The sequence below is a fragment of the Lichenostomus cassidix genome, chromosome 3 (genome assembly GCF_008360975.1).
Source record: "Lichenostomus cassidix isolate B80296 chromosome 3, HeHo_3.0, whole genome shotgun sequence".
NCBI lineage: Eukaryota > Metazoa > Chordata > Aves > Passeriformes > Meliphagidae > Lichenostomus > Lichenostomus cassidix.
Window position 1 is genome coordinate 88,493,684 of NC_139483.1, and position 25,409 is coordinate 88,519,092.

At 38.3% G+C, this 25,409-nt stretch overlaps 1 protein-coding gene across 1 annotated transcript; it reads right to left on the bottom strand.

Moving 5' to 3' along the window:
• Nucleotides 1–25,409, bottom strand: GFRAL (GDNF family receptor alpha like). The gene is made up of 10 exons (XM_085057413.1): nt 25,325–25,409; nt 22,079–22,213; nt 15,916–16,068; nt 13,969–14,406; nt 13,202–13,258; nt 12,277–12,604; nt 10,092–10,351; nt 6,971–7,069; nt 1,165–1,246; nt 1–147 (listed from the first exon to the last, which is right to left on the bottom strand). The coding sequence occupies exons 1-10, from the start codon at nt 25,344–25,346 to the stop codon at nt 60–62; spliced, it is 1,662 nt and encodes a 553-aa protein (XP_084913539.1). The 5' UTR covers nt 25,347–25,409; the 3' UTR covers nt 1–59.

The window sequence follows — 25,409 nt, forward strand, 5'->3', positions numbered from 1 at the left end:
ACATGTACAACAGGCTGGATTTCAGGAATAGCCTTAAAAAGCATAAGCAGTGGAGTAGTTCATCTGTGACTTTTATAATGGGCCATAAATGTTTCAGAAGAATGGTCTGGCGAGGGACTTCTTGACTCATATTTTGTTCTGCAGGCTCTGAAAACAAAGAATGTGCATGTATTTAACAATGAACTATACAGCTTTTGGGATGAACTTTGGCTTAATTGAAATCAGTGGCAAAATTTCTGTCTTTTTATGATGAACACTGTGGTATAAAATAATCCCCTTCATTGTTATTAATGCACTGTTCTTTCTTCCATCTTCTGTGTTCTTTAAATCTGAATTTTCTTTATATGCTGATATTCCAGTAACTGCAAACCCAAAAAGAAAGCCTCTGTTGCCATATATCCTTGACTCGCCTTTAGCATTTTTCTACAATTCCTCTTTGATCTGCCTCGGAATTTAATAATGAAATTTGACTCAATATCCCTCCCACTATATATAACTCCTGCTACATCATGTTCTGTTACCTATCATCTGACAGTGTAATTCTTGAAATCTGGCCATTTAATTTGGTCCAAGAAAATGCATCATTTAAGAAAAGGCCATGTTCATTTAACTAAGTGAATGCACATTTCTGTTTTCTTACCAAGCATTGGTGTATGGGAAGTTTCTCATATGGAGGGAGGGAGGGAGAGAGGGGGGAAAGGGGAAGGATGGCAGGGATGGTGAGTGTTGTTTACAGACTCCTGTGAGCAAAAATGGCATTTGGCAAGAATATTAACTACAATAGCAGCATTCACGATTTGGTTTCTAAATATGTTATAATGCTGAATATTCTCATTTCCTTTTTGCATTACTGCTGCCTGCTATGGGGCTAGGAACATAGTCTCACAGAATTTTAGAATTCAGATTTCACCTTCCCCTGCCATGGGACAGGAAATGAAACCTCCCAAAGCCTGGGATCTCTGCATGAATGGAGGGCATTGTAGATACATATCGTATTTCACTCTTCCCTGCTGACACCCACAATGTCAGTTCTTTCCATCACTGGGGCATGTTGGACTGTTTTTAAAGACAATCACAATGTCCACCTTTTAACAAAGTCAAAATGTTTTATTTTCTGTTTTTTCAATTTCCTAGAACCAGTGATTAATATCCCTATCAAATTACCTGATCTTTAGGAGAGTCAACAGGACTATTCCTAGGATGAGAGCTATGCAGGAGGAGTAAGCAATAATGTAGACAGCTTCACCTATAAAAAAAAACAGAAAAAAGAAAAGAAACATTTATTTTTTGAGTAATACGAATCAGATTTGAGATTTGTATTGGAATGCATACATATGTAAGCTAAATTAGCTATCAATTTTGACAAAAGTCATTAAAAGGAGGAAAAATACCTAGATGTGTATCAGTGGTAGGAACAATTCTTCCTTTGCCATTTGATACAAAGTAATTTTCAGATTTCATTTAGTACATATCAGCTCCAATAGTGCTGCATATGTATAGCAGGACCTTTCACTGTACTCCAGGGGAACAGCTTGTTACTCTGATTTTGTTTTGGAGTATTCTCCCTATTGATTTTAAAATGTTAATTTTATTCTATGTATCAGGGCAGATCTGGCTCTTGTCTACAAGACTTATTTTCCTTTTTCACATATTACAATAATTACCGTGTGGAGCAATACTTCACCTAGAATAAAATTAGTGTAAAATGGGATCTAAAACTGCTTTTCTGGGCCCCATTCCCATGGAGTTTCCTCTTTCTGTTAGGCTTCTCACTAAAAAGTCGCTTAGGTGGCTTATGTGCTAAAAATTCCAACTGTTGAAAAACTGGGAGCTGATTCAAATTTTCTTTTCCAGATGAGGAGTAACTTATTTTTCCTGAAGGAATGGATCCATCAGTTTTAATCAAATATTCTGAAGGAAATATTTCAGTTGAGAGTGTAATATAAGCTCTGGACATTGGATGGAGAGGTATGGAGGTTAGATGACTTGACAAGGGGGCACAAATGCAGAGCCACAAGCATAAAACACGAGACCTTCCTGTGACTTTCTTGTTGCACTGATTCTTTGTTGTCTTTGTACAATCAAATAATTTTTGTTTATACTGGAATGCAAATGCAGAAGGCCTTAAATGCTCCCAAGCTTCTCTGTCTTACATACCCAGTGGAACATTCACGAAAGAAGTGATGAATTCCTGGACTCATCACTGAGCCACTGGTCTGGGCAGTGAGAAGGCGATGTTCTGGTCTCTGAAAAAGTTATCAGTTATTCTGTGTTCCATGTGTTGTTTGTGTATATGCACACATGAACTCCAATGAGACATTTCTGTGTACACTACATATAAGCAGCAGCACATGGATCATGTAATACAAGCACAGGTGGTATGGATTCTGGAGCAGCCCCAGGAAGAGAGTGTGAATATGTATTCCACAGCAATGAAAACAATGAGTTGAGCAGGGAGTTGGACCTGCCTGGCTTTCATTGTAGGATGGTGCTCACTTTTTCTGGAAAAACTATCCCAAGTTCAAGTTTTCCAATAAAAGAAAAATGAAAGCAGTGATTGAACCACCACAATTTTCACAAATGGAATGAACATTCCATTTCATCCAGTAACCTACTGAAAGATACTCACTATGGTGAATTTTTGAAGAAAGAGGGGTGAGGTCTATCTTAGAGGACAACTGCTAATAACATATATTAAAAACAACATCATCAGTTGGCCTAGCTCTCAAGTTACAACATTGCTTTAAGATGATGGGTTTTTGCAAAAGACAAATTTGTAGGCATTTTTTTCAGTCTCTGAATCCTAACTGTACACGCAGCTATTTTAAAAAACTTTTTACAAGTGCAGGAGCAGCTGTAGGGGCAACAGTTTCTTACTTTTTTGAAGTGGAAAATGACTTTCACACATATTTTAGGCAAATGGAAATTTTTTAAGTACATCACTTACCACAAAAATTTTTATTTCTTATGTAATTACAGTAATAGATGGTTAAAATGGGCTAATAAATTTTCAGCAAAATAATATATTTTTCTTATAAAATTTGTAAAAGGTGCTTCATTTTGATAAAACAAAACACTGAAATGATCAACTGAAATAATTTTTTTCTATTTTTTTGGCAGAGTCTTAAAAAATGCTACTTTTTGGAGAATTGCTGGTAAAAGGGATGTTGATTCAGTTCTATTGGGAACAAAGAGGGATTTCAGTGATGGGATCATGCTAGAAACTATGTATTGTCTCATACCTGCTGAGAAGTGAGGAAGTAAGGCTAGGAGAGGGCAAAATTCTGTGGCTGAAAAGCTAATTCTGCATTTTATATACTTTTTCTGGTTTAACTACTTGAACATGCAGGGAGTGCAGAGACAGAATGGACACAAGTGGAGAGGCAGGATTTCCATGGGGCTGCGAGGTGCTGGCAGGGCTGCTCTGTGCCATGAGGTGGCCTGTGGCCATGAGAGACCTTCTGAGCTCAGGGCAGGTCTGGAGCAAGGCCAGCACGGCTGCAGGATGCCTGTCTTGCCCTTTGGAGGACGAGCTGCAGAGCTCAGGGACCCACAGACAGGGCTGTAGGTACCACTGAAGCACTGGCTGGGGCTGTCTGCACAGACACACTGCCAGTCCCACCCTGGGGTTTGCTACGGGATAACTGAGTTCAGCTGGAGCTAACAGCTGCAAGAATTAAAGGGATTACACTCTATTGTGGATCTACCTGTTTATGTATATGTAGTGCATATTCATCAAACAGATTAATCCCAGCTTGTGCTCAGAGTTTTCTTGGCTACCTGCAGCTTGTCACAGGCTTTTTTTCTCCATTTATAAAACTGTCAGATTGACAGTGTTTGATACCTTACAAATTAAAGTCACTGGCGCTGAACTAATCTTAGTTCGCACAGCAGCTGGTAAATTTACAGATAAACCCTGCCAATTACTTGTTTATTGAAATACTCAGCACAGCAAAACTCCTCTGTAGGAAATGCATGATAACACTGCAATTTAAGATGAAATTTCAACAGTTTTGGGCCAATTTTATTGTATCTCACAAGAACAGGGTAAGTGTTCTTTATTTCTAGATTTCTCTTCCATAAACCTCCCCCCCCAGCTTAGCTCCAAAGCTCCACGCTGATGAAAGTAAATCCTTGTCTTCCCACATGAATCATTTTTCAAATTAAAGTGCAGGAAGCAATCTTTTAAATTATGTGTATCTGTAAAGTCATTGAGATAATTTGCATAGGATAAAGTCAAAACTAGGCTGCAAATGCATAATTAGGTAGGCATATTAGAAGTTTGGAGAAATTTTATTTCATTTATCATTTTTTTAATATTGTTTCCAAAATGAGATCATATTTTGGTCTCATATAAGCTTACAGGAAAAGTCTCATTAACTTTTATATGGTTCTGACTCTGTCCACATCACATTTTGTTAATAGAATTGTATCAGCCCACAGATGACCCTGCTGTTGCCTCCTGAGAACGTGAATGTGTTTAAATCCAGTCGAGATAATCCTGGTATCACATTTTTACAGCAAAAACTGGAATAATAGTTTTTCAACTTCCATGGTTCTATTTATTTGCAAATGTATTTGAATATATGCCTATATGTTTAGATTTATGATTTATTGTGAAAGACTCCTTCTATTAACGCAATCTTATCCAGTGGGATGGTTTGCAATGCTGCTGAATAAAATAGAGAAATCTAACTGTTTTTTTCAACAGTAAGCTGTAGTTTGAAGTATAAAATTGAGAAAAATCTGAAGAAATACTGAGTTTCTTCTGAGCATGTTCATCTGCAGATGGCCATTCATTTCATCTGGTGAAAGAGTTCCTTGTATCTTTCGCTGACAAAGTAAAGGATTCTTCTGAGATTTTAATGTAGTGACATAAGCAGATTTTATATCCTGTTTTCCAAGGAGAATATAGCCAAGAAGCAAATGTCTTCACACATATGAAAGGCCATATTTGACAACTTAACTGTTTTGCTTCTGTGCCTTGAATTCTTCTTGGGATTTGATTTCATTAAAGATAAATATTTTGTGAAGATGATAACACCCTTTGCAGCCTGAGTAATGCACATTTATTAGCATATGAACCTAGGACACTGGGTTAGATTTTTGGCAGTGGGATTTATGAAACAATTTGCAGTATGGTTTTTACCATCAGGCAGATATCCTGAATCAAATTCTCCTTTTTGACCTGGCTTCCTATGAGACTTTTATGGCTTAGAGAGTTCCCATCTAATGCACATAACTGCTACAATAGAAAGAACATTTTATTGTATGTTTTAGGCTGGTCAGCATGCTTTTTATTTTTCTAAGGCCATCCAAAATTCTCTTAAGACTTCAAGGAAAGGTTTTTGGAAAGTATTCAGACTTCAATGTGAACAGCATTAACTGGGTGCAGGCTGCTTTTTGCAAATATTTATCTGAATCTCTGAGTGAAATGTATAATGCATTTTACCCACTGAAAGGGTCTACAGTTAGAACTAGTTACAGGGGTTAAATGTCTCACATTTGGCATTTTTTCACTTACTGCACGGTTTCTTCTATTATGGCTTGCATTATTTAACCACTAGAGTCTTGTTCCAGCTAGGGATTCAGGCTCCCTCTGTAATTGGCAAAGAGAAGTCAATACTTTCAGCAAATGCAGTCTGAAAAGATTGGACTAATCTTCCTTTGAGAGTCCCTGACTGTTGCTGTTGAGCAGCTAGCAGAGTAATGAATGCATCAGTTCTCAGTGGCAAGAAGGAATGACCTTTATTGTTTTGATTTCATCACATTTATAGAGTTCTCAAAAGTCACCCAGATTGGTCAGTCAGAAGCTTTCCCCCAGGCCTGATTGGCCAGGCCTGCACTGCCCAAGCTCTGGGACACTGTTCTAAAAACATCCAAACTTTATCTTTATTTACAAAACACAAGAAAACTTCTCATGGGAAAAACTGTGCTAGCCACACCTGACTTTCTTCTTTGGCTACACAGAACACTTGGATGACATGCATGATTCTTAAGTAATTTTAATGCTAATGCTACAGCCAAATGCTTAATTATGCACATACAGGTCTCAGGAATCCCATTCCTTTAATCCATTTTTATACTTCCCAGGTTGCCCACTTCAGCAATAGTTGAAGGATGGAGAGGTTAGAAGTCCCTTCATTTTCTACTGCATGCAGAGATTGAATTATTTTTTTCACTGTTAAAAGTGTTCCATATGAACAGTTCTGGGAACTAATTTGTAGTTATGTCTGGAGAATTGTAATCTGCCCTGCACAAGGTAGAACAGGTCATTCTCATTAGAGATGATATTTGTGCATTAAGCTCTTTAGTGTTCTCAGTCTGTAATTGTGTCCCTCAAAAGGAAATATAAAATAATATTATTTCAGCAATGAAAACATTTGTGTATTAATTCAATATCCTTTAATTTTATGTTGCTTAATTTCTTACTGTAAATGCATGGAAATAAAAGCAGCTGAAGCTCTTCAGCCTATGGGATACCGTGTGCCCTTCTGTCATATGAGAAGGTAGAGTCTGATGGAGTGTAACACAAGCCCCTTCTCAGATCACTTACTGTGGCTTCCAATTTTGTTGTTGCAACTACTACAGAAAGTCAAGAGAGCTAGAAGCAGATGTGACATCAAAGCTAATAATTTGTGTTACACGTTGTGACTACCACTCTCTAATGACTGTACAGAGAGCCAGGCTCTGCCAGGCTTAATAGCTTAATTATCCCCAATTATAATACAGTGATTGTGAGACATCTATTTCAAAGCCATTTATCAGAGAAATTGGTTCACTCTGATTGTAGATATATAAGCTAAGCCAAACAGGTAGGGAGATATACAGACTGAATGGAGGAGCAACAGGTCGAGCTCACTTGCCTGAACCCACCCAAGGGACCCAACCTTTGCTCTTTTCTATCACACATGAGGGATATTTCAACAGCATTTCTGTGGAAATCATGGAATGACTTGCCCAAACTCACCATTAATTGCAGAAGAATGGAAGTGTGCTCTGGAAAGCTTTTCCCCTGGCATTTCTGTATTTACCCAGTAAAGCCCCTTCTTCTGAATAGAAATTTGACCTGAATATTGGAAAGAAAATATCCATTCAAAACATTACTTTAAAATAATAATATGAGTGAATATTGTTTGATATTTTGCTAGTAGCCACGGAATTTATAAAGGGAGCTATTTAAAAATACTCTTTACTGATACTTGATGAACAAATTGAATGAATGCATAACAGTTCTTCCTTTCCCATCTCAGTTAAACTTCCCTCGTAGTTTTCTTATGGGTGACAAGCATGCTTTGAAAATATTCTCTGCTACAAAACAGCTTAAGTTCTCTTTTTACATAAACTCTTATAAAAATAGGCCCACCAAAAGAATTGGGTCCACCAAACCAGTATAGATGTGATGAGAAAGGGGTAGTAGTCTGAAGTAATTTCCACAAGGCAGAGTATATTCTCCAACTGCATTGATAGACCTAATACAATTTTTTTCACGAGGCCTTGTTCTCTTAATGGGCATAATTTCATGAATATATCTGAAAATAGATATCTTCTTGAAATGAAAAATAGAAGGTTTACCTAAGTAGCATAGTTTACAGAGCAGGAGGCTAGACCTGTTGTATCTATACAAGGATACGCCTGGTCACTCACATGAACTGCAGACCAAGAAATTTTTATTCTCTTCTGAAATGGAAACAATATAAGAAAGGCTCACATTTGCAGCCTGGGACATTGTCCAAATAACAATGGACTAAACCTCTCTGTAATTTGTTTTTCTCCTGTGAGATCCAAAACTACAACCCAGAGTTAAAATATTTTGGGAACTTAAATTTTTGCTTTCCCTCGCTGACATTTTTGCTTATTCCTGTTGCAACATTGATCCTACATTGGCAATGATCCACACTGTGCTTCTTTTTCACACAGCAGCAGTCAGTCACAATTCTTGCCTTTTACTGAGACTGCAGCAAATGTAATCCTGTAAGCCCAGCCTCGAGAGCAAACACTTGTAGCAAAGGCAGTGCCATGCAACAGTAGGAGGGTGAGATGGTGTAAACTTGTGGGTCTGTTCACACCAGTTGGAGAGGCAAAGATCCCTTTTCCAAAGCCTGGGTATTTGCCTTTTCAGAAAAGTTTCAGTGTTAATGATCATTGCCATTGTAAGAGTGAAAGTCAGCGAAAGATCACCACCAGGCCAGAGGAATGATTCAGCAGAAGGGGATGGGTGGGGGCTGCAACAGAGTAGTCACTCCACACCTCTGAACTGCCATGCAGAGAATGGCATTAAAACTGTGCCTTACAATAAACCCCATAACCATTACCATCGTCAGTTTAGCTGCACTACAACTAAACATCTAGAAAAACAAAAGGCAAGATTAACAATAAAGTGCAAATGTTCTGCAGAGTAGGTACTGATCAACCAAAGGCTCTGGATCCCTCAAATTCTTCTTAACTGCCAGGAAATTGTTGCACCACACGAGCAACATAAGGTGCTGTTCTTCAGTCTCAGTTAGGTTAGGGAAGTTTCAGTCACAAAAAACCCCAAACCACTTTATCATGAGACTGCTTCAGGGAATGGCAAAAGCTCGTCAGCAATTATTTGATTATTCAGACATGAGGATCATCTTTTTGCTTTGTAGGTTAAGAAATAACTAACATGATGATGTGTTCACTCATTTGGACAGTTAAATTCAGCCGCAAAGCAAAGAAGTAAATAATATTCATCAGCAAAATCAATGCTAGAAGTGTCAAATCTAAGTGTGTTACGTTATCACTTTGCCAGAGGAGTTGTTATATAATTTTTAATATTTTGTCAGAGTCTGGATTTGAGTAATGATTAACTAAACTAAGTGCAGTGTTTCAGCAACTTGATTTTAATTTTTGGGTGGCTTTTGAGAGGCACAAAAAAAAAATACACCCTTGTCAGTGGTACCATTTTTTTGCTAGAACTGAAAAAGTAGCTACTTCATTCAATGCATGCATGAAATCCATATATGTTTTCAAAATAAAGTCCACCAGATAAAACTCTGAAAGAGCCATTTCTTTTCATTGAAATCTTCAGATATTGTTACCTCTCCCAAGTTAATTTAAGAATATATATAATTGTAGAATATACATGTTGAAAATAACCGGGATAAGGAATGATGCACTAGTGAGTAACATATCCTAAGAGGAATTATATAGCAAAAATAGTTGGTGTGATAGATCAGAGATTTGAGGAGGATACTTTGATCTGGTTGATGGACCAGATGTCTGGATGTAGCTGGAGCACTGCAGAGGCTGCAGATGAACCTTCAGGTTCAGTTTTATGCTGCAGGAGTCCAGGAACCACCCTATGATAGAGAACCACCCTGTGTTGTGACCCAGGACACATTAAGTGGGGACAAACAGGAGTTTTGCTTTGAAGGTACATTCCAGATTCACACTAAAACGTTAATATTTGCTCCCATAATGCCATGCTTTGCATTAACAATTCTCTTAACCAAAGACTTGGCAAGGACATGTATATTTAACAAAAATAAGTAGCTGATTTAGCACATGAAAGCCGTTACTGGTTCTGAGAAAGTGTCTACATTTCATTTGAATTTCACCCAGTGTTTTTACTAAAAACCAAAATTAACGACTCCTTTAAAGAATTGAAGCTATTTTCTGTGGAATGAAGTCTGTTGCTAAATATGTGCAAGGTTTACTAATATTTAGACTCCAAGAGGAAAACAAAGAAAAACAAAATGCTACTTCATATTATTTGTAAAAACAGTGTACCAGAGTACAACATTAAGCCAATGACATGAAGACTTTGAACTTTTTTAATCTGCATATTAATATAGACCCCAGAAATTATTTTATTTCATAAAATTCAAGTGATAAGACAGGTAGTCAACTTCATTGGTTACCTACTACTATAAATTTTCCCCAAACCAGAGGAAGAAAACTGTCTGTGCAATTTGGATTTTGATTTGGGTTTTTAAAAACCCCACAGCTATAGATCTTACTGATACCAGTGTTAGCAAAGACATAGTAAAGATTTGGTGTCAGTCAGGATCCATCTTAATACTCTTTAAACCTAATTATTCTGTAAAGTTGTATGTGTTACTCACGTAAGTCACTGAAGCAGGATTTGCTGTGCAGCATGTGATGGAAGAGCTCACACAAAGGCTGCTCCACGGGAGGCAAATCCTGGCAGGTGCACTCTGTGTGCAGCATTGTGCCCCAGCTGCTGATGTAGGCTGCTTTGCAATCAGCGTTGGCAGAACAGGCCATGTCACCCTTGATTAAAGTTTCAAGGCAAGCTTCATCATTGTAGCATTTCTTTGTCACGTGTCTCCAACACTTTGACCGAAAAGTTGAGTATGTTTTTCTGGTTGGGGGAAAAAAGTGTACAATGACACTTCAAGAATTGTGGTTTCATAAAACGATATATTTAAGAAACACAACTAAAAGTGTGTATTTCCAAGGTACCACTTAAGGCTTAAAAATCCCAATATTCAGTGATAGCTGGCATAAATTCTGCTCTGAATTTGAGAAAAAGCAACTGCATTTCTAACCAGAACCTCTGTAGATTTTCCCAGAGTACAGCAAAAAGCAGGCTGAATGCCAACAATCTCAGATACTCAGAGAAGAAATGAGAATATGGCAATTAGACAAGTCATCACAAGAAACCACAGCAGGTGCTGTTCTAGTGGATCAGATTTGAGCAGTGGGAAGGAAGAATAGACATTCAACTTATTTTGCATTAAATAATCTATATCCAATGTCAACCCCTTGGCCCTCCAAATGCTAGCAAAATACAAAATGTCCAAAGTAGAAGTAAATCAGTTAAAGATAAATTGATAGCGCAGATAAATTACATGAAGATTTAAGTTGTTTCCTAGATCAATAATCTCAAATTATTTCAGTTTATTTGCTAGATGGAATAAAATTGGCCTTTAATGCACTGTATATGACAATAGAAAATATCCATTATAAATCAATTTTAAAATGTAGATATTAATTAAAAACAAATTTATGACATTAAATATCAGCATATGATAAAGGTGAAATCTTGTATATTGTACACTAGGGTATTAAAACATTTTTTCTTAATCATAGAATTAGGTTATTAATTTGCTCTTGATATTGTGTAGTACCTACAAGCATGTCCCATGGAAAAGCATGGACTGCTGCAATACTGGCTAGAAAATTATTGTAAATATTTTCATTACACAAGCAAAGGTTTCAAAGCAGATGCCACTTCTGTTCTAATGGAATTATTTTTTATTCACCTCCTGATTTATGGATGCTGCTAGCCATAATTCATAGATTAATGTTGTTAATTATATGCACTTACTGTCAGTGCCAGGAACCATTAATGTTCCCAAAATGATGGGGAATTCAGAAATTTCAAATTATGATATTACATGCCTATACATGTATGGACATACCTTTGTAGCCCAATTCTTTGGCCATTTTCACTGACACCAATAATCTCAATAACCCACACAAAACTAGAATCATCTCTTGGCCTTCTGTTTTGTTGACTGAATGTTAACTTGAACGCAGCTCTTATGTAAAATTCAGGTCTAATTCACAAGGTGACTACACTGAAAACCAAAGTGGGCCAGTAGACCAATAAAAACCAAATAAAAGATGGCAATTCAGTTGAACTACAAATATGGGTAATCCTGTTGCATGTTTTATAAATATAAAATGAAACTTTGAAAGGGCTTTATCCTTCATGAGTTTGGTGATCTGTGCATGTTTCAGGCCAGTTTTTGCAGGCTTGTTGCAAGTATCCTTGGGATGAAGAGAATAAGACACAAGTTTTCTGAACTTGTTGGTTCAGAAAGTTGGTTGCATGGCTGTTGGATACAAAGGGTCAGACTCTGCCCTGAAAAGCTAATTACTTTAACCAAACAAACATTGCCTGCACTGCTGCACAACTTGGGCAAATTGCTAGAGGGCAAAGGTGCAGACAGGCAGGTGTTATCTGAAGAAAGCGGTAATGAAAATATGCAATAGCATAGTTTGTTGAGCAGAAATGGTGTTAAGTGTCATGATACAAGCAGAAGAAAAGCCCACATTAGATTTCCAGACCTTTCTAAAATTAATCATTTCAGTTTACTTGTGGAATTACTTCTGGAATTACCACAGTTGATGCAAACATCTGTGAAGATGTCAAACACAGCAGACACAGTGCAGAAAATAATTTTATTATAGATGAGATATAGAGAATATATATAAAAATGGTTTGAGCAAATCATTATTCAAGAGCACTATACTGGGCAAAACATTTCTTCTACTCACCTGCACAATTCATTCTCTTCACACATGTGGATTACCTTCAGACATGATGGGGGTGGAACTACAGTAACTGCACAAGGCTTGCCATGGAGAAGTTCCTTGGCTCTGTGGCAAGATTCATCATGCTGGATGCAATCACAAAATATTATCATGTGGGCAACTTCAAAAGGCATGTTTTGATAGAAGAACCTTATGGCTGCTTGACATTCTTCCATGTTGCACTTCTTATTTACTGAGCAAACTTTAAGGTACAGGGACAGCTGTTTGTTACATACTTCATCTTCAACGCACTCCCTGTTCACATCCAAACAGCTCCTGTTTGTCGTGTACGCTAAAAAGAATAACAGCTTTTAGAATGAAATCACAAGAAAATTTTTCTCAAGTGATAACTGCTAGGGATCCTGTTCACAACATTCCCAGTAAATCAAGCTTGGCTCCCAAAACTCGGATATAGCTCTTCCAGTATTGCTTCCTTTAAGCCTACTGAGTAACTTTCACACCTCTCTCTTCCACTGCTTGGGCCTGATAAGCAACCCTCCTGAAACTGCTGAAATCTCCAGTGTGCAGTCTTATGCTAGGCTATGTAATAAGTAATGAAGAAGAGATTATAAATGGCATTTTTGTGCTTTTAACATCAGTTTAGATATTTCTAGACTGTGAAATAAACCTTCCAAAAACATCTGGAAAATTCTGACCCTAAAATGTTTATGCAATTTGCCTCTGTAAATTTAACAGGATCATGATTGTTACCTGACATTTTTGGATTCTTCTCTACCCGGTACCTTAACTGAATATATGTTGGATCTATTAACTCCCTGCTGATTCATCTGAATGAAAAGCATTAGTTTTAACCTGAAGGCATGTTGTACACTGTCTGAAAATAGACCTAAAAGTATTTATCAGGATCCATAAGTAAATTCAGACTTACCTTGTTTGGAGAGAGCAGAAAAACCCCATTGTAATTTTGTTTCTGTACTAATATTGTCTAGAAGAAAAAGATACAGACACTGGCATAAGTGATAAATAATGAGTGATAAATAAATAAAGCTTTTTAACTGCAAAGCATAGACTGTCTTGCTGGCATAGTGCCAGTAGTAAAAATAAACAAGAATGGAAACATTAATTTGACCAAATAGAAGGCATTAACAAATTCTAAACCCACTATTACATATATTCATAAATTTTGAAGTCAAAGCACAGTTTATCAAAGGCTGCTGCTAACATTTTTTACATAATTATAGATCGTATGAACTCAAGAAGAGTTTTTTAGAGCTTCTCAATACATTATAAAGTCAGATTTCTTGTGAATAAATAAAACCCAGAGGCCTTAATGTGTTTATCAGTGGACCAGTTTTCAAGTTCAACTAACTGTTTGTCATGACCTAAAGTCAAGGCAAGTGGACAATTCTTGCTATTAGAAAATTATTTTTATTGGTCTTATACTGTTTCTACGCATAGTGAAAAACTAAAAAGACTGATTTGGATCAGGTTGTGTCAAATTAACACACTGAAGGACAATAGTATTTGTGCTCAGGCTATAATTTTCTATCAGATCGGGAATTTTTTTACAAATAAATCTTCTAAAATGATCGTATTTTCAGAGTTAAATTGCAAATGGGCAAGAAAACCTTTTTCACAGACTGTGGACACTACTGTTATGTATGAAAGCATTCAGACAGCTGGAATAGCACTAACCTGTGTCAGTGACCACAGGTTTTTCACCATCAACATCACCATTATAGTCATCATCATGGTCATCATTTTCACTAGCTGCTGAGGCTGGGCTGTCCTGAGGGTATTGTAAACAAGGGCTGTTAAACCTTCCCTTCCATACTTTAATGCACCTCGTCTGAAGTGGCTCTGAGCACATGCACTCTCCCAGAACTGTTTTCCTCAGCTCTTTCCAGGCTGACAAACACTCTCCAGGCACGGGGAGCCTGCAGGTTGGTGCAGCTGCCTGGCACTCCCGCTGGAAGCTCCTGTATGCAGCAGAGCAGTGAGGCTCCTCCCGGCAGCGCAGCTCTGCAAGGCTGCAGTCAGCCTCTAATTCTCCAGAGTGCCTCTGGTCTTTGGGGTTTCTGTGTTGCCTAATACTCAGTTCAGTGTCTGACCTTGAGAGAGATTCCAAATGTTCTGTGGAAACAGGTATAAACAGAGTTATAAATCAAATGGAAGATGGAGCATCACCACAGGTCAGCACAAAAATTCAGGAAAAGGGTAATTGTCTTAATGCATTAGAATGAATGAAACAGCCCTAGTTTAATTCTGAGCTCTGTGTAAATGCAGAATAATTTCAGAGTTTTACAGACTAATGAATCTTCCTCATGCTTACTGTATGCTGTTAGCTGTATAGTACAGTCCACACATAACATTTCAGCAGCAAAAGAGTAATAAAAATTCCTCACTAAAATTTCTGCATAAAGGGTTTAATTTCACATGATTTTAACCACCCACAGTCTGGACATATCACAGATTATCATCTTAAGCAAATGCATAATTTTCAAAGAGAGAATGACAATTCCAGAAGATGGTTGATTCATTACCTAAAATAGTAATTTAAGTTAGACAGGGAGAATTACTCTGGAAAGTGCCTACCAACACCATATGCTATCCTTTGTAGGTAAACTCAACACTAGTGTAAGTCCATCCAAGCTTTTTTCTGTATTGGTGAGAAATGTAATCTCATTTGTCAGAAAATATATTATTAGTTCATTTTGCTAGAAGCAAAAGCAACTGCTCCAATAACATCAACATCAGGTTTTAGATACCCATCCTTCTCTTTTGGGGCAAGGAGTAACAGATCAGGCTGTTATTATTTCTTCTGCAATAAGGCCACATATTCTAGTACTATACAATGAATGCTGTTTGATGGATCAGTGCCAAGAATCAGCTCTGAAACTGGCTTTGCAGACTCTCTTTCATTGGCTGATTTTACCTCTCTTGTGTCAGCTTTGCTAATCGTTATGCCAGGACACATTGGACCAGAAACTGTGATATTTTCATGTACCAAGTAATTCTCAATTACAGAGACAGGCTTTCTGCAGGGATAAGAGTTCTCAGAAAAATTAAAAATAAATTGAGGGGAGATGGGCCCATTGATTACAATATAATTTTTGAAAGATGCACTATATATATAATGTACAGCTTTATGAAGGTGGTGACTATGTTTTCCACGTCCTGTAACCCCTCTTAGATGTAGTGAAGGTCCTACTGCAACACAGTGTGACACAACTGCACCACTGTGCATCCCCATTCCCTCACACTCCCATTCATAAGGTGCTGGATGGGTCTCTCTGTATGCTGTATTTCTCTATATATACACAACCTAGACCCAGTGGCTCTCAAAGCTCCATGGGCAATGAGTAGCCCTCAACGCACATTGTGTTTTCACTCTTGATGTCCAGTGGATTCAACAAGAACTTTAGAAAACATTAGAATTTCTCACATGCATTTTATTGCTTTTGTTTGTGACATTTCTTTTCTATGCATGCTGGAGTGTGAATATCATAGAAAAGAAAAAACTGATTTTTGGAGGCATTTATCAGCCTTGAGAAATTCACAAAGAAAATTGAACCCATTTTAAATGGTGGTTATTAATTTACTGGGTTTGGTCATCATAATTAAAACTTTATGTTTAATTACCTTTTTCAATGCCGCACTGTTTCCCAAGCAAAGTTGTGATGTTACAGATACCATCCGTAGTGCACACACAGTTTTTAAATTCTGGGTATTCATCAGCCAGGATCTGGATTATTCTATTACAGCCAACAGTGTCTTCTGCCTTGCATTTATTACCTAGAACTCGCCATTAAAATTATAATTTCATTAATGTTTGTGAATGCTTAAGGGATATGCTTACATAAAAAAATTCAATTGAAGCCCAAAAATAATATGCTTTGCCAAGAGAAGATGGTTTGTCATAATTTTCAAATTTTAAATAACATTTAAAGTAATATAATAAAGTTGTGGATACAATATTGCCTTCTTTTATTTGATCTGATCCATTGCCAGAAGATCTGCTCTTATTTACAAAGTACTTAAAACCTTAAACTCACACCTTTTATTTTAGGCAAGTAAGGCACTGAGACCAAACTAAAAATGTGCCCAGGAGTGGAAGGGGCACATCCTGAACTGAGAAACTTATCTTGGTCCTGTGTAAAATGAGGTGCCTGGTACAGGGACAGGAACACACAGTGCAGGCTAAGGCAGTGCCATGTAAGGGGGTGAGAGAGAAGACAGAGGGCAGACCCAGCCCCGTGATAATGGTGATGATAACCCCACACTGAGGAGATGTCAGCACTGGGTCAGATTCTCTTACTCATGTGAGGATGGTGTGAGCCTACAAATGCCATAAGGATATTTTGTTGCTACTCAATAGAACTGCTACCCTATAGAACAACTTCAATGCCAAAGTTTGAGAATGGCAAAAAAATTTAAATTAGCCAAAGAATAGTCTGATTTTTAGGTATTTTACAATAAAAGTGAGGGAGAAGTTAACATAAAAATATATTTTTAAAAAAAGTGCAGAAACCTTAGTTTGCTGGCCCAGTTTCAAGCCTGTTGTTTGCGTGTGCTCTTGGACTCAATGACAAAGACACACAGGATGTTAGGTCATATTTTCCTCGTATGTGTAGTGAAAAAAAAGAACATGTACTAGTTTGTGGTTCAAAGGTAAATCAATCAGACATCTACTTTATGAGCTAAAGGTTTTCCAAAGAATATTATTATTATTATTATTAATTATTATTATTATTATAGTGGGATTAAGTGCATCCTCAACAAATTTGCTGATGACACCAAGCTGTGTGGTGCAGTTGACATGTTGGAGGGAAGGGATGCCACCAGAGGACCTTGACATGCTTGAGAAGAGGGCCAAAGCAAACCTCGTGAGGCTCAGCAAAGCAAAGTGCAAGGTCCTACACCTGGGTCAGGGCAATCCCAGACACACCCACAGGCTGGGTGGAGAAGGGATTAAGATCAGCCCTGTGGAGAAGGACTTGGGTGCGAAGATTGATGAAAAACTCAACATGAGCTGACAGTGAGTGCTCACAGCCCAGAAAGCCAAATGTGCCCTGGGCTGCATCAACAGCAGTGTGGCCAGAAGGATGAAGGAGGTGACTCTATACCTCTACTCTGCTCTCATGAGACCCACTTGGAGTGCTGCCTCCAGCTCTGTGTCCCCAGCATAAGAAGGACATGGAACTGTGGGAGCAAGTCCAGACAAGGGCCAGGAAGCTGATAAGGGGACTGGAGCATTTCTCCTACAAGGACAGGCTGAGAAAGCTGGGGCTGTTCAGCCTGGAGAAGGGGAAGTTGTTTGGAGACCTCACAGCAACCTTCCAGGGTCTGAAGGAGCCTACAGGGAAGCCAGAGAGAGACTCTTTGTCTGGAACTGTAGTGACAGAACAAGGAGTAATGGGCACAAATTGACAGAAGGGAAATTTAGGTTAGATATTAGGAGGAAATCTTTTAGTATGAGGATGGTGAGACACTGGAACAGGTTGCTGAGGCAGGCTGTGAATTCCCCATCACTGGCAATGTTCAAAGTCAGGTTGGTAAGGCCTTGGGAAACCTGGTCTAGTGGGAGGTGTCCCTGCCCATGGCAGATGGAACTGGGAGTGGATGATCTCTAAGATCTCTTCCAACCCTTTACATTTTGTGATTCTATGATGTATTACTGCTTAAGAAAGTTACACATTACTTAAGAATGTTGCATAAAAAGAAGTTTAATATCATTTAGGAAAGTTTTATTGTGTGAAAGCCATGATTTACCTTGTCAAAACAGGTATGTAGGTCCCCAAACCAGCACATTTCCTCTCTTTACCTTATAGATCAGTAGGGGCTTGTGTAAAAATTAGCTTATTCACAAAACTTATGACTGTCTTCTTCAAGGTCCAGAGTAGACTTCAAGGGTAGAGATGAGCAAAACCAGTGGAATAAAACCCCCAAATCCCAGTATATTTTATGCAGCACCCCAGCCTCATTTAGCTCAGCTGTGTTCATGACACTGACAAGCCATGGCCAGGAGTGTTCAGTGTTCTGTGAGCACACCTGACAGCTGGGAGTAGGGGGTAAGTCGTGGGACTATGAACATACAAAGGGAATAGACAGAATTAGGAAGCACATCAGATTTATGGGGCTCCCTTGCCTGACTTCTCGAAAACTGTGTAGAAATAACTTATTATCAGTATTGGTCTGTTTGTACATGGTATTGATTCAGCTGTGGTGAACAGCAGAAAATATCTTATTACTGGTTTTCAATAATTGTTTCTTTACTAGAGATTAGTTCTAGGTAATATATATTTATCTTATGCATATGCTTCCAAGGCATCTACAAAAAAAAAATGCTCTCTTGACCTAACGTTTTGCAGCCATTATTCATAATTCGATTTTTTGATAGTACATAATTCATGTACACATGTCCACAGATAGATGCATGACAAAGTAGAAGTTGACACTCCCAGAGTGATAATCTCTGTTTCTGCTTAGTCAGCTCTTCAGTTGCCTCAGTGGGAATTGAAGAGAACAGGGGAAAGTCTGGGGTTTTCCTGTCTAGCACTGGTGAGACCACAGTCTGGATAGATCTCCAGACATCCTTCCAACCTCAAAGATTCTGTTATTCTAAGAAAAGCAAACTAATCCAAATCTAATTCAAAATATGATTTCTTAAAATTTAAGTGGTCTGAGTTGTTTTTTTCCTTTTGAACCCAGCTGTTCCCCATTCAGAAAAATTAAGAAAATTTATGGTTAAATCAGAGCTCAGAAATGTCTCTTTTTTTTCAGTAAAGTAACAGAAGGAAAACAAACAAAAAAACAATCCCACAAACAAACCATAAAAGCCCAGACCTTAAAATCGTCATTCTGCAGTGCTGAAACTCTTTCGATATTTTCAAAGTGAAAAATCTTATTTCATCAAAATTTGATACTTCTGTCTTTTCTATCCTGACCTGGAAGATGATTCATAGACATTTTCACACCCTGTGTTTTCATTCCACTGTATTTTGGGCACAGAGGTGAAAGAAGGATTGGACTCAGAGGGCTATAAACTGAGACTCTGGAAATGCTGCTGTAGTAGTGGGGAAGCAGTGATGGAAAGTTTGACAGGAAAAGGAATGACTTAGGCAGTCATTTGGAGAGTGTTCCCAGACCTGCTCTGAGGAGCAAAAGATGAAGGTCTTGAAAATGTACACATTTTAATTTGAGGTTAAAGTCTGAGATACTGACTTATTGAACTGATACCCCAAAGAAGGGGCATAATTATAATTTGTAGTTAGGTTTTGCATAAAGAGGCTAACAAAAACAAATATTTACCCCAATGTCTATTGCCTCCAAGAAACGTGTTTGTGCTCAAAGGACATTTTCCATTCCTACCACTCATCCATGAAGTTTCTAGACTTGCACATGACATACAGTACAATGTTATTCTTACTAATGCTGCTGCTGGTAGATTTTCTATCACTGTTTCTGTGGGCTGTCTGAGAGGTACCATCAGCTGTCTGTCTGGATTTACATTCTCTGGGATCATGGTACCTGATAAGCACATTTAGTATAATTTGTCCTAGACCCAACACAATAGCTGAGTGCTCTGCAATGCTAGAGAGTTCTTGCCAAAAGCTATTATTCTAAGGAAACATACACATGCAAAACCAGACAAGCAGTCACAAGAATAATTATTTTTAGAAGGTTTCTCTGACCCAGTTACCAATATCATTAATATCAGTGAATATGAACATAGGACAATAAGAGAGAGAAATGTTGTATTATGGGACAATGGAGTACATCCAAAGTGGGGACCACAGGAGTAATCCTGCTGGCCCACTTAATCTGGCTGCAGAGTATCAAGGTTAATAGGCTACAGCACGAATATTGATCTTTATGGCAAATAGTCTTGGTGATAATGTCTTTGTGAATGATGTGAGAGAAGCAAATTCAACTTGTTCTGATTTTGTTCTAGAGAGCTCCTCTTCAGGTCACTTGAGCCATAAAGTACCACATATTCCAATCCTTTTTTTTTTTTTCCCCCCAAACAGCAGGAATATCTTTTGAAACTGTTTCACTTCACATAAAATATTTAACAGATCAACAGAACATGGGCTGAAGCCCAGTTGCTTTGGGGACTGCTGTAACTGTTATATTATTGTGTATTTTTCATTTACTCCATCTGTTCTTAAAAGTATTCAGCCATTTTATGCAAAGCAAAAAAGTATCTGGAAAAGGACACACTAAGAAAGACACCTCAGAGAATTTTCTGCTCTACTTATTTTAAATATTGCCTTGTGACTTGGTATATTTGGGACATCAAATGCATGAACAGATCAGATAGACAGAGGTATTCATTCAGGTAGCTCACACTGCAGGTAAATGTTTTAGCAATGGCTCATTGACCATGAAGCCAAGCAACTTCTGCTGTCTGGCTTCCCCCACAGGTCAGACTGGGTCCTGACATCAAGACAGAGGGACATGCACTTTGTCAACTCTGCTGCAGCTGAGTCTCAGAACAGATTATGGCATCACAACATGGCTTGTTCGGTTCAAACAATGTCATTGTAAGAAGAAGGGAAATTTCCATGGAGATGTCGATACCTCTGATTCACTACTACATACAGGTAAACTCAATCAGAATATAGTCCCTGGCCCTTATTTGCTAGGGATGATGTAGTGGCAGATCAAGGCCCTTGACTCTTATCAATCAACAAAGGGGTCATTACTAGCTTGGTTTAATGACACTACCAGACTAAAGTGCCACTCTTCTCCTCCTTTCCGTATTCGCAGCAACCTGGAAAGGGAATTCTCAGCACTTAACAGGAAGGTCTTGGAGGGATGAAGAAACAGGTGGTGAATGGCACCCAAGATTTGTTCAAGAAGAAAAAAGGCCTTCAGAAAAAGGATAATATGGATATGTATTTGAATAACCACAGATACTAGGATGAGTTTCAGGTCAAACTTATAATACCTGGTCTTTCCCTACTTAAAACATAGATCATTTGGAAGTGAAGCACCAAGTACTAGAAGTGCAATAAACATAGGCAGAGACTAATTGTCTGCCTTCATTCATGTGAAAATCTGTTTAACAATTCAAAGAGGCTTAGTCATGTCATAATCTGCACTTTATCATACTATCACCCCCTGCAAGTGAGTCACTGTGACCTGTCATTACTGTTCACTGAAAAAATACAGTGTGCCTCCCTACAGTACCATTTTCTTTGAGACATTCCTTATTTTATTTGTTTCTTGTTCTAGTACAATATTTTAAATTTACTCTAGGTAACTACTACATTGTTTTGGGTATTGTGTGAGATTATAGAACCATAGAATGGTTAAGGTTGGAAGGGACCCTCAAGACCATCTCGTTCTAACCCCTCTGCCATGTTCAGGGACAGCTTCCACTAGACCAGGTAGCTCAAAGCCCCATCCAACCTGGCCTTGAACACTGCCAGGGAGGGGGCAGGTCAACTCCTCCAAATTATGTATAACAAGGTTGGAACTTCTTTTCCAGTTGCACACTGGCTTTATTTTAACAGAATCCCACAAGAGCCTAATTTCTGCTGAATTCAGATGTCTTGACTTGGTTCAGGCTCTGGCTTTTTTCATAGTGCAGAAATTTCATTTATCACTTTCTTGAAGAGACAGTATGACTGTTGCTAAAAGTAGCATTGGCCATTGTAAAGGATTTCAGAAGCTGTCTTTTCCCATATTTTTCTCTTCGAAATCTCACTGACTTCATTTAGTCACCACAGCAATATTGTAATAAGCTATGCATATGCAACCATAGAGCAATTCAAAATAAAGCTGTGTACAGAATTACCTGAAATATTGCAGGCGTCTTCAACCACATTCCAGACACTCTCACATCCATTTGCAGCATTTATACATTGCTCTCTCAAGTGCAGACAGTCATTAGTCTGGACAGTAGATATACATGTGAAGTACAAGAACAACACTGTAAAAATAGAATATAATTACTATTTGATGCAGTAGATACTGTACTGACTTTTTCCTTTACACATAGATTTAAAAGATATAATTCGCTATCATTTATCTATAGATTCAAATTTGCCATCAAGTTAATTTTTAGCAGGAAAAACCTTTTCCTCAGTTTTGCAACTGGAAAATTAAATTTAAATGTTCAAAATTGCAGTGCGGCATATTTTGCATTGGTTTTACCCCAGTATTATAACATCAAACATAGCTATATGTGACATCAGTAGATAGATATACAGAAATTGCTGTAGTTCTGAGATCCATAATAAATTCCAGAAAGGAAGACAGTATAAAATTCAGAGGAAACAGCATTTTGTTAGCGTGAAATCTCACCAAGCTGGACTATATGGGAATTCCTATGAACAGACTATGTGAAAGAGATTTGACATCTACACAACTGTTAGATAATACATGTGATTTTATTTTATAAATGCAGTAATTTTCACCTTCTTGGTTTTTACTTCACAGATGCATCATTTCTTGAAAGCTACTGCCACATTTATGTCTTTATCTGCTTTCCTGAGTGCATTGAGCCTGTTAATTGTATAAAAAAAGAGTTCTGGAGGTTTCAAGGTAAAGAATTTTAAAGCAGCATTGCCTGTGACTTATCAGTAGAAAATTAAATTGCCTTGCTAAGAAAAGATAAATCAGCTGGGGTTTAGCTCTTTCATTAACATTCCCATGGTAAGACAACCTCTAATTTGTAATCATGTGTCTTTATTTTCTATAAAATTAAGTTTCAGCTACTGATTTCAGGCCTTATCAAACTACCTGCTGAACACCTGATGTGAGTGTTTTCCTTAGTTGTTGAAGGACACAGCATCTCCCAGACAAAATATCTTTTTTCCACCCCTCCTGTTCAGGTAAGTTCATGTCAAATTTGAGTAGTTTCCAGCATTGTTTAATCCCTTAAACATCATGTGCAAGAGACACAGTTCCTTCAGGACTTGTCCAGACCCTGTCCAAAGAAATTAAATATTTCCAATGATACACTATAGAATAAGACATTATATATCAAATATCCCTCTTCATAATCTCAGAGAGCCACTAACATTTAGAGGTGATGCCATCCCTACCATTTAGAGGTGATGCCATCCCTTCTGGAAATTGTTTACCAGTGATATAATAGTGCTGCTGAAGGGAACCCTTTCTGGATGCATGCTGATAAATATGAACAACACTTAATACTTTATACTTGATGAGTGCAACAGCATCTAGTGTGCCTATGAGACAAAGAAGAGGCCACGTGGTTAGGCACACATTAGCTGGTGCTAATCCTTCCTCAGTTGTGCATATACCAGGCAGTCCTCAGATCTGTGCAGGGCTGGTGGTGATTTCAGTGAGTTCCAGCCTGAAACACTCTTTGGCTGTGTCTGTGCATCAGCCTTGGAGACATATGGATAGAAACAGCTCCGACTTTTTGACATTGAGGTATGTGCAGCTGGCCCTATTCATAGGGACAATTTTGGCTTATTATGATAACATTTTAGTTCTGGGACTGTCTCCAAAAAGTCTTTCTTATTGTGAAATTATTCACTATATATTCTGATGGCAGAGAAAAAAGTTACCAAATACCTTACAGGTGAAAATCACTATATATATAAAAAAATACAAAATTATAAATCAAAAAACTTAATAAGAAAAGGTATTTTGCTGGATGACCATTCACCTATTTTGCAGGTACTAACACAACAGAAGATCTACTCATCTGACTAGGATTCACAGCACAAAGACTCTGTGCTATCTTCCTCCTGTTCAGAGAGTTTTCAAAGACCAGTGACTGAGGCAGTCAAAATAGGACTGAATGCACAGCATTCCTGCTACCTTTTAAGGAGTATTTCACACTGTTGCTTATTTTGAACCTACCTAGAAACTGTCCACAAAAAAACGAGGTGGTGTTTTTGCAAAATAAAGAGTTGAGAGGCATAATCTATGATTGAAGGCAATTCAGGCTAAGAAAGGGTCTCTTGAGGTCTAATGACATATTATGGATGGTTCTCTGATTCCTTAGCAGTACAGAGGGAGTACACTGCCGGAAGCCTACACGAAACAAACAGTCCTATATGATTTTAGAATCCAGGGCACTGCAGCTTATACAGCTGCTTAAATTGACAGTTATAACTTTAGTCACTCACTAAAGTTATTCAGTTATTTATTCTAGTGTTTGGAATGCTAAGTGACTTCTGCTTAGAAGAGTTCAGAGCATCTAAGGGTTAGTTGTAGCTAAAACTTTTAGAGGGGTCCCTATAGACAAGAGGACACATACATTTAAATTTCTACAATGTTTGTATTTTTATGCAAGCGTCTACTAATTCACTGGGTAAGTGTAAAATTCTCTGTTCTTTTTGTAGAATTTGGTGTCTAAAGTGAAAGGGAGATTAAAAAGGAATATTTTAGCACCTTCATTGTACAGATTGGGAACTGAGAAATGGAGGAATTATATTTCCCAATTCTTCAATCCTAAAATAATGTAAATAAATAATAATGAATATTGGGAAACCAAGCTGTGGTTTCTATCCAATGGCAAGAGCAGCAAGATAACTAGCTCCGAAGGCAAAATGGCAAGCTACAGCTGAATATACTTTAAATACAGTCGAAAAGTGATAAAAGACAACTTTATTCTAACAAAACCTGGGGCAGAACTACCTACAGAATACTTTTAACACAGGAATATAAGTTTAGAGTTGGGTGTTAAAGAGAGAAGGAGCATGTATACAGTATATAGAGAGAAAGAAAGGAGAATAGCAGAAATTAAAACATACTTGTCTCATTGTATTCTCCTGTACCCAGTCCTTCCGTACCAGCTTTGTTGATTTTCCCTTCTTCTCCACCCAAACCCAGGAGTGTCAGCAGCCCTCCGTGCAGCGCTGCCAGCCCCCAGCGCTCCCCAGCCAGCATACAAGTGGATATTTACAAGCAGTGCCAGCCGGAGGTGTCCTAGCCGCTTCCCTCCCGCCCGCTGCCTGCCCCAGCCCCGCTGCCCGAGCCAACCCGCCTGGAGGCTCCGAGAGCAGGAGCCGTGAGGATGGCAGAGCCGGGGGCCAGGCGGGGTCCCTGCCGCCGCACTTACCGCTGCCCAGGAGCGCGGCCATGGCCGCAGGTGGCGGAGCGACACCGCCCTTCAGCACCGGCCGGGGGACAGCGCCAGCGCCACC